Raw genomic sequence first — 15772 nt, 5'->3', positions numbered from 1 at the left:
TTTATGCATTCCTTACATTTCTTTATGAATACCCATTTCTGTGGATCATTTGATCATTTCCGGACTTATCTGAATGTGCATTTGCCTTTGATGTGTTACGTTTTAAAACACAGCCAGCAGTGAGAAAAGTAAAATGAAAGAAAGAACAGCAGAGGTTTTCAAGTTCTTTTTATTCAGGTCTGAACTACATTCAAATCTTGACCACCTCCATTATTTTGGAGTTCATTCCACCTTTAAAATGTTTCTCTCCATACATTTTAAATTTGATTTTACATTTAAATAAAAAAATTATTTTACTTATTCCATTTTTTTTCCTTTTAATTATTTCATTACAAATCTTCACTTCAATAGAAGGTGTTAGCTTGCAGAACCAAAATAAAAAAAAAATCATAAAACAAAAAGCAAACAAAATGCAACAACTTAAATGTAAAGACAGTGTTGCCGTTGAGGAGCCAGTGGTTGGCTCTGAGGTAAGGGTCAGCTGCTTCCTGTCGCAGGCCTTACGTTACCTCTTCAGTTGCTGCTGGGCCTGCCTCAGTAAAGTGTCAAAGTCTAGTGCATTTAACTTGCTTCTTGCAGGTGTAGGTTCGTACTCTCTATTTGAATCTGAAAATAGAACAACATGGTTACAATTTTGCCAAATAAATAACAGAGATTGCACAATGTCATGCTCCAAGCTTTATGGATCCAGAATACAAAAATAACTCGCAAACTGTACCAAAATGTGACACCAAACAGGCCAAATGCTCAAAAAATCTCAAACTAGGATAGCATAGAGCTATTGCTTAAATGTTTTATTGCATTATAAAAGTGTACATTTCACACTATGTGAAATAAAGGCATTTGACAATCTTTACTCTTCAAACGTTAAAAACAAGTACGACTTGGTTTCTTACCCAGATCAGCGTAGCTGGCCTGGCAGAACTGCCTTCGTCCACCAAAACAGAGATCAAACGGCAGCTCATCAGGTTTGCGCAGCTTGCTTCCATTCTCGATGGCTGTGAAAGCATCCTTGGTGTCGTAAAAAGTCACAAACCCATAGTGATCCCTGTGACAGGTATGGAGAAAAAAAAAAGTTGTATTTATTTCTGTGTTAAGTGGTTTCAGAGGACAAACAGGCCTTACATCTAGATCCAAGTTGTGACTTGCATTAAAAAGAGCGACCTGGTAATGTTGCCAGGAGGCTCCAGTTATGAACAAGCCTCAGTTCACTTTAGCACTGTAGCTTGGCCTAAGAGGTCATGGACAAGACCAATGAGGTTCAAAGACAGTGCAGTCTACTCACATCGCCACGCCATTGAAGTTTCAGGAGTCAAACAATCACTTGTTTAACAATCACAAATAAACATGAGTACACCTGCAGACATGCGGTTTTGGAACCTACCCATGATCCCTAAAGTGCAGGGTGCAGTCTTCAATCTCACCAAATAGGGAGAACCGCTCTTTAAGTTCTTTTTGGGTCATTGTTCCACGAATGCGACCAACATAAACAACACGGCGCTCCTCCTGCAAGATAAAGACAAGACCATTAGATAATTTTATTTACATTGTAAAAATTCCTTTATTTACTTTATACACCAGAGCCCCTCCCCCCTGACTTACAATGGCTTTCTCCTTGGATTTCATTTCCAAATTCATCCTTGGAGATTGACCGTAGCTTGGCCTGCATGAGGGTCTGAGAAGGGAAAAAGACAGATGGTTATAGCCATAGTTTTTGTTAAAACAAAGTTAAAATGCAGAGACATGGTTTATATCGAGGCGGTTACCTGGGCAATCTCCTGCTCGTGTTCCACTGAGGTCGTCTCTCAGGCGACGGGGAACGTGACCGTGAGCGACTCCAAGAGCCAGAGCGAGAGGAAGAGTAGGAGTACCTTCTCCTCCTTAGAGGAGAGCAGGAGACAGAGGAGGAGGACCGATAGGAACGGGATGAGGAGCTGGATCTACTTCTTGAGCGACTGGGCTGATATCTGGTGGGGAAAAGAATATCATGAATGAGGAGGAGGAAAAAATAGAACAGATTAGCTCAGATCTATATGTTAGCGTTCCGATTCCAACCTTTTCTTGGGTGGAGACTGAGATCTGGACCGAGATCTAGAGGAATGAGAGTCGGAACTGCTGGACACGGGGCTTGGAGAGCGGTGGAATCTCTTCCTAGGCCGTCCTCTGTTTTCCTCCTTAGGACTAGATCTCAGACTGGGTGAGCTGGAAGCTGCATGTCGACGGTAGGACCTGCCGAGGGGCCCTGGCTTGGGGCTTTGTTCCTGAACAGTCTCCTCGTGAGCCGGTGAAGCTTCTGGAGTTTCTAAAACAGAGCTCCTTTCCATTCCATCAGTCCTGTGATCCAAAACCTCTGTCAACTGGACCTCTTGTGCTTTGGTTGTAAACGTGGCAACTGCGGTGGGTCGGGCAGACATGGTAGGAGCAGTAAGACGTGTTTGTGTAGTGGTCGTGTTGGGCTTTATGGGTTTGATAGTGATAGAGGGTTGTTGTTTGACATTCCAGCGCTTGCCTACATCTTCTGTGCCTTTGTTGGGCAGGCAATAGTCATGGTCCATGCAGACCACCTCTGGGGCAACAGTGGCAGCAGTCGGGGTGGGTCTGCTGCGGTACCTACATGATAGTAGGGGCCGCGGCTCTATCTGAATAATCTTTGAGGGGCTCGTCTTTGAGGCCTCAGCAGTCTTGCTTTTTCCCATTAAGGCGACAGGGGCCAGGGGTTTCCACATTTGATGAGGAGGAGTTGCTGGGGGAGTCAGAGCTGCACAGGAAAAGGTACATAAATCAGTTATAAACCAGCTGACAATCACTGTTGAAGGTAGGAGAATAATGTCCTGTTTAACACAGCCATATATATCAACTATTATACTGTGACAACTATGATCTGAATTTACTTTATGATCCAATTTTAAATTCTGAGTGAAAATGATGAGTTACCTGCAGTACTTGTGAAGTCATTAGCTATAACACGCTTAACAACATTTCTTTCTGGAGCCGGGCCAGCGCTGCAAAAAATAAAAGCACAAACTAAAATAAAATACACGGAAGAGGCAATCATAGATGGATTGTTGAGAGGCCCACTATGGCCACACGAAAAGGAGAGTTTGCGGTAGGTCTTGGCAAAAAGTGTGTCACCTGCACACACAAAAAAGGGACCACTGTCCCAGAAACTACAGCACCATCACTCAGAGCAGCATGGGAGCTGTAGGGTAACTCACCTAGAGTTTCCTACAGCTGCTGCTCTACCAGAGACCTCCGGCACACATTTTTCCTCTTTGGCTAAAAAGAGAAGGCACAGGGAAATATATGCATCGTCAGAAACCCAAGCAACTCGACAAAAACAAACATGCAATCGTTTAAATCAACTACAGTTAACACATTAACTGTATTTGCATCCTACAGATACTACGCATGAAAACCTAGTGCACCATTTTACATGATGGGAATTATGCAGAGGTCAAGGACGTGTATTTGCCACATGGTCAACTGTATGATAGCTCAATACAAAGTCCTCTGGCGGGAGTAATGGCGCGTGCAGCAGCTTGTCAGGGGCTTGTTCATTCACCCAAACAAAACGGCAGGCCGAGAGTTAAATGGATTTGCGAACAGGGCAAAATTCCAACAGCAGAGCAGACGGAAGCACAAAGGAGCGTCTTTGCCCCCTGCAGCGGCCATTTACCAAGAGAAGGTACCCACACTGAAAAGGGAAATATTGCCATTTTGCAATGTTTTTATTTTAATTAAAAATACTTGGTTCAAAAAATTATGACCCTAAAGTGGCCTTAGACATGCTGTTGGTCATGTTATTCCTTGTAATATTGAGTTAAAATTAAGACAGTTTAAATAAGCCTTTGCTACCCTGTGAAATGTTTTAATTAGTCGTCCACAAAACAAAGATGGCACATGCCTTATGTCAGGTCCAGCCATTAGGAAACACCAAACCTGACAGACAGGACTACATTCAGCATCTTATTACACAGTCTGACCCACTAAACTCCTGGCATGACAAACAACCCCTTTCCAAAAACTAAAAATAGATTGCCTAGCATGTAATGGACATTACCCCTCTTCTTCCCAAGCGTTTAATGATTACCTTGCGTTTCCTCAAATTGTTCCAACAAACTGGTAAGATCAGCAGCTTCAATACCTACAAAGAACACATTGGATTGCAGTGATAAATTGATTTTAGCATTTTCAAACATTACTTGCAGAGGGAATGATGACAGAGCATGCATGCTCATAAAGTGGTAAGAAAAACAGTAAATGGCAAAACCATCAATTGAAATTTAAAATTAAAATTTTAAAAGACAATATTTCAAGTCACTCACCTATTTCACTGGTGAAGGCCTCAATCAGTTCCTGAGTGGGGCTCTTAGCTCTTTCGAGCTTTACTTCTGTAGTGGGTTTCCCTTTCATTGCCATCAAGTCAGGTTCCATTTTTAGATGCTTGGTCTTCGAGGGATGAGGTACACTTGCTACTCCAGTATCAATGGCTTTGGGGGACTTGCCTTCTGATGAAATTGGGTTGTCAACCAATGTAGGGGCTTTCACCTCAGGCATCACCGTGTAAACAGAGTTCTTCTGAGAGGCACTGGGAGCAGACATTGGAGCAGCATTTTTTTTGGTGGCCTCTGTAGTGGTGTTTAAGCCGGTAGCAAGGGGCACTACAGATTTGGAACGTCCAGCATTTACGTCTGAAAGTGCCGTGGAACAATTCCCGCTTGAAGATGTCAAGAGGGGTGTTTCAGGATGAGCTGAAGCTGCAGAATCATTGCCATGGGATTCATTAGGTACTGCAGAGGTGTGCTCAACACTTAAATTCTTCTCTGTATTGGGGGCAGGGATTTGGTGTGTTTGAGGTACAGAAGGCGTTACAGGTTTGTGTGTTTGTTGGGGTTTCTGAACAGTAGAAGCAGTTGAAACCCTACTGGATGAGGAAACCATGTAGGCTGGAGGCACCAGGAGTGCCTCTGGGGTTGGTGGGGCACATCGTCCTCTTGGTTGCCAGGCAGTTTTGGCCTCATCCACTTCTTTTTTTGCTGGCTGGGAGACGGGACGCCGTGGATCCTTTGCGATGGGGTCAGGTAGGCAGGGGATAGGGGGAAGTTCTTTGGGAAGCTCGGGCAGGCTAGGCCACTTTGAGCTGTTGTTGGCATCCTGATTCTCCACTGGAGCTGGCTTTTTCTGCTGTCTAAGCCGTCGGTATTCAGCTAGACTGAGTGATTTGGGCTTGGGCTCCGGCGCTGCAGAGGCCACAGGGGGGAGATCCTCACTAACAGGTAGTGTCATGGGATTAGCAGCAGCTGTGGCACTCTGTGAAGACACTTGGAGCAGGACAGCTGAGGGTGTTGCTGTTGAATCTTCCACATTCTCAGGGGCTGGGTGTTTAGCGTTCACACCAGGTTGTTGGGAGCTTACTACTGCGGGAGAACAACTGCGCTGACTGTCATTAGAGACAGCTTTTGCAGAGGCCGTTTCCTCTTTAAATGACACTGATGAGGTGACGCTCCCATTTGTTTCAGGCGATTGTGCTGTAGTGGTGATTTCAGCATGCGTTTTCTTTTGGCATGGGTCTGCTTTGATAGCATTTATACCAGACAAAGATTGAGCTGAGACAGAAGGCACTGCTGAGATTTTGTGCCTTTTCTCATCTTTGAGAGACTTTCTTTTAGGCTTTTTAGGCAATTCCTGGATTGCTTTTTTTGAAGTGCCACTCCTCAGGACCCTTCCTTCAACAGTTTTAGGAAGACACAGTTCCTTGGATTTCTTTTTCTTTCGTCTCCGACTGGGACTTTTCTCCTTTCTGTCATCCTTCTGTCTTTTGATGATCATCTCATCTTTTTTATCTGAAGATGTTGTAGGAGCTGAAATCATGGACAAGGGAGCAGCACTGAAGGTTATATCTTCATCATCATCAACAACTATATGCTCTGAACTGTCAGAGCCTAGATCATCTGTGTCATCTTGATGCTTTGGCTCATTGTGTGGCAGAGAGACAGGAAGATCCATGTCTGGAATGGCCAGAATGGGTTCTCCATTTTCACCCTGGTCCACAACTTCAAGTAAGATGCCTCCTTCTGGTAGAATCTGTTCACCCTCCTCATTTTCCACACAAATGGCCATACAGTAGGGGTGTATGTGCCTAACCAAATCCCCAAGGCTAACGGAAACACAATTTTCATCCTCCTGCTCATAGGTGACAGGAAATGGGAGCGCCAAACCTTCCCAGTCAAGCATGTTATTTTGAGGAGAAGAATCATGCCCCACTGGGCTCAGTGTGAGGGACCGATCCTCTTCTTCCTCCCCATCACTTCTCTGACGGGAGTCTGCTTGTTTCCTGGGGAGATTCTGGGTGCAGACGAGGAGAAATAAAAATCCAGATAAGTACGGAATTCTGTCTCTGGTTTAAAACCTGCATCATCACATATACAAATAAAACAAGGTACCTTTCCAGTAAATGAAGGTCTTGCAATACTTGCTGTGTCTTTTTCTGGAGGAGAGCGGGACAAACACAGCAGTCTCCTAAGCTGGAGACACAAACAAACAGTAAGTAAAATGATAACCTTTTAAAGTTAACATATGAAGCACTTTTACATCCTTGTTGAGTTATGCATATTTTCCTTCCACTCCCCCCTTCACCGTCTGCCACATGTTTGCAACCAAATCAGGGCTTGGTGAGAGCAAAGGAGATTGTTGGAGCAATGTAGGACAGCTGAGACACTAACCGGAGAGTTTTCTCTGCCCTTCTGACCTGACAGCAGGTCTGAGTCAGGCAGTGTGTCAAAGGGGGACAGGTTTTCATCATCCACGTTGTCCAGAATTTCTGTTAGGGCAGTAAGCAGCGTGGCTTCGTTCTCATCGTCCAGTACCTTTGTCTGAATAAAATCATCCAAATAATGTTAGGAAGAAAAATCAACTTCGCTTCACTGCCAAGGCATGGTGGATAGACTAAAAAGTGCAACAACTTATGGTGAAATTAGTCTTGCCTCCGTGTTTGGCGTGTCCTCAAATATTGAAAGAATTGAGGGGTCTAAACAGCTTTGAAGAGCCTCCAAAGGTTCTTCTGAGGTCAGCGCAGTGTTCTAGAGGGGAAAGACGTGTTAGTCAAAAACATTTTAAAAATTAAAAATCTAACTTAATCTTTACAACATCTTTGTAATGTTAAATTGGATTTGTTATTATTTCCAAGAGAAAGTGCAATCTAAAATTAAAGTCTTGTCAGTTTTAGGGATGTGCTGCTAAAATGTTAAACTTCCTTTGTGGAGAAAGGAGCTTTGAGAATGATTACTCAAATTAGTCTGGAAAAATACAAACAAACAAAAAACCCAGAAAGCCAGGGACAGTACATGTTTTAGGTTTCTGCATTAGAATGAAAAGAACAATTGCCAATGTTCACTATCTGCAATAAACAGACAAAGACAAAAACAAAAACAACATGGACTTGTAGGAATGCAGGCGAGTAATAAACTGCCAAAAGTACTGACAGCTTCCAAACCAACCCAAAATCAAAGCTTTTCAGGGTAGAGGTGAAAACTGCCCATAAATAGTGTTTAAGTAATAATGGAAACTAAGTTTAAAAAAAAAAAAAGGTTCAAATGAATCCAGCCAGGGAAAAAAAAACTCAGCCACAACCAATAAATGATACGAGTTAGATTTGATTTCTTCAGATTTAATCGGGTGTAATGTCGTAACTGCGCAATGTCTGCCACACATGGTCCCCTTAAAAAGATAGACGACTAGCAACAGCTTGAGTTCTAGTCAAAAACTGTAGCATAAAAGCTATATAGCCCCACGTGTTTCTAACTACACATGCATACACTGCGCGCAGACATGTTTGTTCCTCGCCGCACCCCGTCCAGAGGGTGGCGACTACCACCACGTGTTGCACTACAACAAACCAGACCGGGGACGCTCGTTTCAGCATCTCACTCATAGATGCGCATCTAATAAGAGTCAAATCTTTCAACGACCGTTCAAATACTTTTCATGCATAGATCACATAAAATATGTGAATTGACGTGTTGATCTAGCGAAAGGGCGACTAGCTTAGTCAATCATTCCTGCTACGCATGTGCAACGGAAGCCGACACGTGATCTCGCCCATTCAAGCACATGTGGGTATACATGTAAGGTTTGAATGAACACATACCGGGCAGTACATCGTCTATACAGATAATTACGCGCATGTAATATTGATTCCATTGTGAGTATTGTAACACATAAGTGGCCTATGTGTAGGACCGCCGACGCGACATTACTACTGCAGTGTGTTGGCACGAAGCCTGCAACGCGCATCACGAGGGGAGAAAAATTACATAATGCACAAAATAACCAAAATTTAAGAGAAAATGTTGACAGACAGCATGGCACCGTGACAGAGTTAGCTGGCTTTTGTTGCGTTTGTTGACACGTGCAGATGAAACTTCCGACCAACAGGACACAATGAACTATTGCAATTTAACACAAAAATAGACCTTTAAAGGAGCATTTGCGCCGTTAATTATGAGCCGAGGAGACATTTCAGGTTAATATCTAATGAAAAACGCAACTGTCACTTCGGTTGTTCTGAATATAGTTTCTTAGACAAGGAAGGAAACGTGAGTCGAAGTAAAATTTTTTAAAAAAAAGTGAACATGCTATTATGCCATATTATCACACAGTTTGCAAACTGCCAGAACACTCACAATAAAACCTAACACGGGAATCAAAATTCCGAACACAGACGTGTTACCAGGCCCACGGACATTTGAAATGTTTGAATGCGTGTAACTTTAACAAGCGATTCTACATCTGCATCCACGTGTCACTTTTCCCAACCGGAATATCCAGCTCTCTCAAACACCGGCTCCTTCGTGCTCCACGAAACCCTCGCGAAACTTCTAACAATCAAAGTAGAGGACAGGGGGGTGAGTAGAGAATAAGTTGTTTACCTCGTCTAGTGTATCCATTGCGAAAAAATCCATACTGCACGCAGTTAAAGTCTCCTCGCCGACTCTCCACCGCGCCGCCATCTTGAAAGTGTACCCCCCTCCCTCCGCGGCTGCTCCGTCGACTTTCCGAATGAAAAGTAATGAGTAGCTGATTGGACGAGGCTCCCAGCCGGCAAAGGACACGTGGTCCATCATTCCCGGCAAAAATGACGCAGAGTGACGTCCGGGTTCAGGGGTCAGGCCACCACGTTTCTTCCGTAAGTTTTGTTTTCCTCGTGGTTGACTATATCCGGTGATGTGTTGCTTCGGAATTCTCTGCTGCAAAAATAAACTTTGTACTAATAGAAAGCACACAAGTGTCTATACGCATTTCACCTTTGCCCTTACCCGTATTCATCGTCGGTGTTTTATAAATTAACAAAGTTATTTGCAACTGCAGACAAACTATTAACCCAGGAATAGGTGAAGTTGGTCTGACTCTAATGTGCCTGCCCGGTGTTCCTCTCTTATGCTCTCTTCTCAGCCAACCTCCAAGCAACAAACAAAACAATTGACACAACTTTAACCAGGTAATCAGACAGTTTCCTTGGTGATGTGATTATTCTCTCTCTCTGTATGTGTGTGTGTACAGACAGACACACACACACACACACACACACACACACACACACACACACTAAATCCCTTCATAGTGAACTCAAATAATGATTGACTGTAGTCTGGTGCTTTCATTTATGCATAATCATAATGTAAAACTGAATATTTTAGTGTGAGAGTGATGATTACACCATATAAATTTCTGATGTGCCCAGCAGGAAACACGCAGCTGCATTGATTGCTGTCCATCACTGATGGTCCTGCTAATGCTTGGTCATTGTCACAGATAGCTGGCAACTAGATGCAGCTCTGAGTGCTGACACTGTTATCGAGCACACCTGTTTTTCCTCCTGCGCAACGCAATCAGTTGAAAAAAAGCTTGCCTCTGCTGAAATTCTGTTGAAGTCACTGGGGGTAGAGATGAAAGCTGGAAATGTAAATGCTCAAGGTTGTTGTTTTTTCTATTTTCAATTCAGTGTTCTCTTGTGTGCTGTTTGTGACACAGTCCTTAAATATTCCAGTACTGTTTTCAACATGGAGAACAAAGTGCAAAACCTGTAGCGCACATCTGTCTCTTCCAGGAGCTTGCCCCCAACCCAACCCTGGGGAAAAACTGTAAGGAACAGGACGGAATTTAATGATATTCAGCTTTTTATCCCAATTTTCTCAGGCATTTCTGAAGTTTATGGTGACATAAAGGAAATGGCTCTGCAGTAATGAAGAACCTATTGCTCACTGCTCTCTAGAGTGGTGGGTCAAATGTAAAATACTGTTTTCACATGCTTAAATATGTGACCATTAGTGAAGTGAATTAGTTGTTTCTTTGCAGCAGATTAAAAACAGACCTAACAATTAGTGTGTTTGAAGACAGCATAAGCTTTCTTGGTTTGGATGACCCAGTTGTGAAGTTCTAGTTGCATATCTGATTTCAAGTCATAGATTTGAACAGCCCTCTTGGACCGCCAAAATTAAACTACATTTACCAAATTGAAATGAAAGCATAGTGAAGTTTCTCATGCCTGTTTTGTGTAACATTAGATTTTATACATTTAAATATTTTTGAACAGTTGCCATGTTGCATTTAATTAATTAAAAAAAAAAACCCAACAGAATATTGAAGCATATCTAACGTCAAAAGGCTTTACTCATTTCATCTCTTTGCTTTATTGGTATCACTGATATATGTTCTTGTATACTGATGTTTGTCCCCAGGGGGCAGTATTTAGTTCAACTTGAGTGAGCCCTCATTTCGTTATACTCAAAAGAAAAAAATAACTTATTTTAACACAAGAGAAAACGGTGGAAGTCAAACATTGTATCAAGATTAAAAGAAGGAAAAAAAAATCATTTGCAGCTATTTACACATTTAGTTCATTGACATTTGTCTGGTTTGTCCCCAAAAGGTTTAAATTATGTGTTTCCTTTTTAATGTAATCCCATTGGTGGCCAGTCCTAATACACTGTGTTTTAATTCTGACAGATACAGCCAGTTGTTGAGCTGTGGAAGAAAGACAAACCAGGGGAGCACGCCCACCAGGTTAGAGACCAACCTGCAGATGAGTTTTCTGTCTCTGTGCTCTATATTCTGGCTTGAATCCAGAATCCCCTCAGGCAACAATTATGAGACTCACTGATCAATTTTGTCATTTGCTGCATTTCATTTCAACAGGAATCTCCTTTGAGAACCAAAGGCTTTTATTAATTCTCACAGTATTTAACGCATGCATAAAAATGAGCTGGTGCTGAAATGCATTGAACGCTCCACACACAACCAGTAATTTCCCCAGTATCTTTTCCATAATGTTTTTTTTTTAAGTATTATCTAGTGGTAGTTATGACAGAAGTTGTAAATCACTGTTGATGCTGGTGGAAAATAATCCTTTACAAGGGTTTTGCATACACCCTGCATTAAGGAATCAATATCCATTTATCTGATGCTGTCAGCCAGCTGCTGTTCTTTCACATTTATAGCTTAATTGACCTTTGCTTCATCTGCGCCCGTTCCCTAAAGTAGCCTCAGACACAGGTGGCCAAAAAACACTCTGCTCATCATGACCTGCCCTGTCACGTCTCCTCCCGCTGCGGACGGCGGGGGTGCGCGCCGCGCGTCTGTCGCAGCCGCCAGACTCGCAAGCGGGCTCGCTTGTGTGCGCGAGCGAGACGGAGGCAGAGACAGAGAGTGGAACACGCCACAGTGTGCGTCTCAGACACACTTCCCTAAGTGCTACCTACCGCTGCTCTGCCGTTGCCATGGATACAGTGCCCTCTCTCCTCTCTCTTGGCGGGTATGGAGGGATGGGGCTGGAGAGGAGTGAGGCGAGGGGAAGTGGCTCTGGCTGCTGCCTCTGCGTCATATTCATACCAGTGCAGCCGAGAGGTGCCCCCCTCTTCCCCTCGTCCACCGCCATTCCTCCTCCTCCTCCGCCTCCTCCTCCTCCTCATCGTCTAATTTCCACGCAGATCCCCGTGCGCTTGTGGCCCTTATCTGCATCTGCTCATCACTCTCTCCCTCTCTCTCTGCCTCTCTCTCCCCCTCTCACTCTGTGTTTGCGCAGTTGCTTTCCTCCGTGTGGTTGGCTGACCCGGGCAGACTTTGTTTTTCCAGCGAGCTCGCGCGCAGAGGGAAGACAAAAGGTAAGCTTTGAGACGGTGAGATCTTTCAGAGTGTTCGACTGAGACAGACAGAAGTGAGTGGGTGGAAATATCTAAAAGAGAGGGGGAAGAAGGAGGCGCAGAACAGTTGCAAGACAAAAGACTGTGAGATTAAGACACTAATTGCATGAACTCACCTGAGATAACTAGTGCAGCTGGGGATGTCATGATTCTTGTCCCTGCATGTGAGCAAAGTATTTCAGGTTTGCGTGACGAGACGCGTACTTTGTGCAGTTTATCGGTCTGGGAGTTTGTTGTTTGCCTCAGAATGTTGCTCCGCTGCTGCTTGCTGCTGCTGTGTCCCCGCAGCAGAAAGAAAAAGACGGACAACAGAAAGGGGGCAAGTTTGTCATTCGCAGGGCGCTTGTTTTGAGCAATGTGCGCGTACATCTGGACTGCATCTCTGCATCTGCGAGGGAGAGCGAGAGGAGGAGGAGGAGGAGGAGGAGGAGGATGGCTGACAGTGCCATCGGAGATGAAGTGCGCAGCTTCAAAGCCCTAATCGCTTCTGGAAAGAGAAGCCATTTCCCAAATCACATTCGCGCACCCATCATCTATTTCCTCCCTCTCGCGCCCGTTCTCCTCTGTCTCACTCACTCTCTCTCGCACTCACTCACTCACTCACTCTCTCTCTCTCTGCAGTGCCGTGGCCGCCTCACTCTCTGCGTTTGCCAGTGTCTGCCTTTGTTCAGAGTTCGCCACGTCTTAGTGGCAGAGAGCTCTGTAAATGTCAAACCGAAGCGAATTGTGACCTCCAAGGTGCAAAAGGGAGTAGATGGGTGACAAGAGTGGCAGCGTGACACAGTGGGGGGGGTGAAAGAGGAACAAATGTAATACAGTGGAAGAGACTAAAGAAGCGCCGGGGAGGAAATGAAAAGACAAGAGGAAAACTAGTAAAGGGGGGGAATATAAGAGGAGACGACCCACCGGGCCTGTGACATTTAGCTGTGATGTTTCTACCAGCGCCGACTGTGTGGGTTGTGTCAGCTTTTGTTTCAGCGAGAAGCAGATAGTTTTTTTTTTTTTTTTTTTCCCCTCCTCTCTTCTGCGTGACTGTTTTTAGTCACAGACAGCAGAGAGCTTTGTTGAACAAGGGTTTAACTCACTTGAAGGCATTTTGTGACAGGCACACAAATAAACAGGGATTATTTCATTCCGGCACCCCTCACTCGGTAGAATTTGTCACACGTTTGATGTTTTCCAAATGCAGTTTTCTTTTCTTTGAACGGTTCCAAACACATTTCCATGTGATTTTTGTCATTTCTTCATTCAGTTTACAGTATGTTAATTTCATTATTGGCCTCAATTGCCAAAATATTTATCTATTTATTATTACATTGATGCTTTGCAACTTATTTTTTCTATTGGCTCTTTATGGCACTGTCATTCCATGCTTTTTCAGCCCTCCACTCAGTCGCGTTATCATTTAAGATAGCAAATTATCCAAACGCAGATTTCACCGATATCCTTATTGACCTTTTATCGTATGGATGTTTTTATTTACCTTTGTAAAATGTATCAGTAGTTTTATTGCAACTGAAAGCCCATTTAATTACCCAGTTTTTAAACGCAACATTTTGTTTACTTCATCTTCAACTTCATCTTTTAATCTTTTTCTTTTGCATTTTGTAACAGCTGGGCACCTTGTGTCCGTGTGACAGCATCACATGCAAATGTAGACTTTTAGCTCATGGGCCTCAGTTATGTGTTCATGATTTTGTGAAGTGGGGCGTGAAGTTAGGAGATTATTTGCTCGAAGGCCGCACCGAGGCTAAAAGACAGGACACGGGATCAAAAGGTGGACGAAACCAGTGATGTAAAACAAAAAAAAAGACAAATCTTGAAGGTTAACGTCACATCGACGGGGACCAAAGATGAACACAACCTCGTGACGCCTCGGACGGTGTGTAAGCAGAGGTAGGGCAGGCTCAGCCGTCTGCAGCCGAGTCTGTTTACATGCAGCCGCCGCTGTTTGCGCGCACGCTCGCGGCCCCGTGCACGCTCGCCCTGCCTCCCGTGGGCCGCCAGTGTCCCTGCGCTCCAGGTGGGCTTTGCATTTTTAATCGATACTGTCTGTAGTGATTAACACCAGTCTTTTCTTGGCGGTGCAGAAACAGAGGGGAGAGAGAACGTGGCGAGAGAGAGGGGTGACGGAAAGAGAGATGGAAATCTGTCAGGGGGATGCGTGTGCATGTGCGCGTGTGCGTGTGCGCGAGTTTGGCAGTAATGACCCTGTGCCTCTGGGCTGTTTATCTCCCACAGCAGCACAAGGCAAAAATGGACGCTGCATCATTGCTGCGCGCACACACACACACACAGATGTGTTTCTCCTTTTTGTCTCCTTTGCTTTAATTGCCTCCCTCCTGCATTCTCCCTTTCACTTGACTCGCACACACACACACACACACACACACACACACACACACACACACACACACACACAGATCTGACATACCATAAAGCCCCCCCCCCTTTTTTTGTCCCATTTCATTCGCCTCTCGTCTTCCCTCCCACTTGTGTTGCAATATGCCCATTAATGATGCAGCTCCAGTGCGCACCGCTGCCAACTTCCTGCCTCTGACAGAGAGCGAGGAATGTAGTTGTGGCGTACATGCCCCGCTTTGTACCACTCCCTCTAATCTCTCCACCTCCCTCCTGTCCGCCTGTGTTGTTCTCCCCCCTCAGAGCCAGCCCATGCGAGCGGCGTGTGGACTGAGCGTTGCCGTTTCTCCCCAAGCAGAGCCCAACATGTGAGAAGATGTCCGTTGGAGGTTGCGCTTGTCCCGGTGAGTGCTCGGCTCTTTCTCTGTCTCTCCCCTCTTGCCTTCCCTTCCTTCCTTCTTCTTCTTCTGTCTGTGCGCTCAGGCTTGCTGTCAGAGCAATGACTTATGTAAAAGTGCTGCAAAGCTGCCCAGGGCCAGCTGTGTTTGTGTGCGTGCGTGCGTGCGTGCTTGCTTACGTGTGTGTGTGTGTGTGTGTGTGTGTGTGTGTGTGTGTGTGTGTGTGTGTGTGTGTGTGTGTGTGTGTGTCGGCCGGGGCCATGCTACACACTCAACACATGTCCTAAAACAAGGTTATGGACTGAGGCTTGCACACTTTAGGATTGAGTTGTTCAGCACGCCGTCACGCCAGCTGACTGTGTAGCAGATCGATGGCTCTTTATGCTTTGCCGAGCACACTGAAATATGTATCTATAAGTATATAATACAAGTTCACTGTTTCCGACACTTTTTTTTTTGTATTCAGTCAATGTAGGTTTGTGTTACGGTTGTTTTTCCTCCTTGCACACCCAGAGGAATTGCTGCAAATCGCTGCCACCGTCCAGGATATTGTTTTATTGTTGGCGTCCCCTGGGTTTGTACTTTAATGAGTCACTTTCACTTAGCAGCTGTAGAATGATTTCAAACTAGTAAGTATAAGGCAGCAAAGAGGGCACTTGGGACGATTCCAACGTGAGCCGGATTGCCGTGGAGTCTGGCTGCTTGATTATGGAACAGCACTTTGTCACTGTGACTTTGCATTTTGCAAAACGCTCAAATTAGTATTTCCTGCTCACTTGTTAAACCCGTCTCTCCTGAATCAGAGCTCTGGGTCGA

The 15772-nt window shown here is 44.7% G+C and overlaps 2 protein-coding genes and 1 non-coding gene across 6 annotated transcripts in view; 1 reads left to right on the top strand and 2 right to left on the bottom strand.

Moving 5' to 3' along the window:
* Nucleotides 1-62: 62 nt before the first annotated feature.
* Nucleotides 63-9142, bottom strand: pprc1 (PPARG related coactivator 1). Its single transcript, XM_076018596.1, has 14 exons — nt 8928-9142; nt 6984-7079; nt 6723-6872; nt 6444-6524; nt 4326-6345; nt 4091-4144; nt 3216-3276; nt 2935-3002; nt 2056-2758; nt 1767-1967; nt 1603-1675; nt 1385-1506; nt 897-1048; nt 63-606 (listed from the first exon to the last, which is right to left on the bottom strand). Exons 1-14 carry the CDS (start codon nt 9120-9122, stop codon nt 506-508), a joined length of 4077 nt encoding a protein of 1358 aa, XP_075874711.1. The 5' UTR covers nt 9123-9142; the 3' UTR covers nt 63-505.
* On the bottom strand, nt 1137-1276 carry LOC142883846 (small nucleolar RNA SNORA50). The gene has a single exon (XR_012926087.1). It is a non-coding gene; the product is annotated as a small nucleolar RNA SNORA50 (small nucleolar RNA).
* ldb1a (LIM domain binding 1a) overlaps nt 9065-15772 on the top strand; it is a 21353-nt gene continuing 14645 nt past the window's right edge. Inside the window, exons 1-5 of one of the 4 annotated variants that reach the window (XM_076018602.1) lie at nt 9065-9184; nt 9451-9496; nt 11005-11061; nt 12080-12158; nt 14862-14962. In XM_076018602.1, coding sequence (XP_075874717.1) covers nt 14935-14962 — 28 coding nt within the window. In that variant the 5' untranslated portion in view covers nt 9065-9184; nt 9451-9496; nt 11005-11061; nt 12080-12158; nt 14862-14934. Of the gene's footprint in view, nt 9185-9251; nt 9497-11004; nt 11062-12079; nt 12159-14861; nt 14963-15772 lie in introns of those variants that run through there. The other 3 variants (XM_076018601.1, XM_076018605.1, XM_076018604.1) reach the window with 3 other exon arrangements.

This window comes from Nelusetta ayraudi, unplaced genomic scaffold (assembly GCF_046127955.1).
Source record: "Nelusetta ayraudi isolate G7.1 ecotype Tasmania unplaced genomic scaffold, CSIRO-AGI_Nayr_v1 ptg000008l, whole genome shotgun sequence".
Classification (NCBI taxonomy): domain Eukaryota; kingdom Metazoa; phylum Chordata; class Actinopteri; order Tetraodontiformes; family Monacanthidae; genus Nelusetta; species Nelusetta ayraudi.
This window is presented reverse-complemented; position numbering and strand designations above follow the sequence as displayed.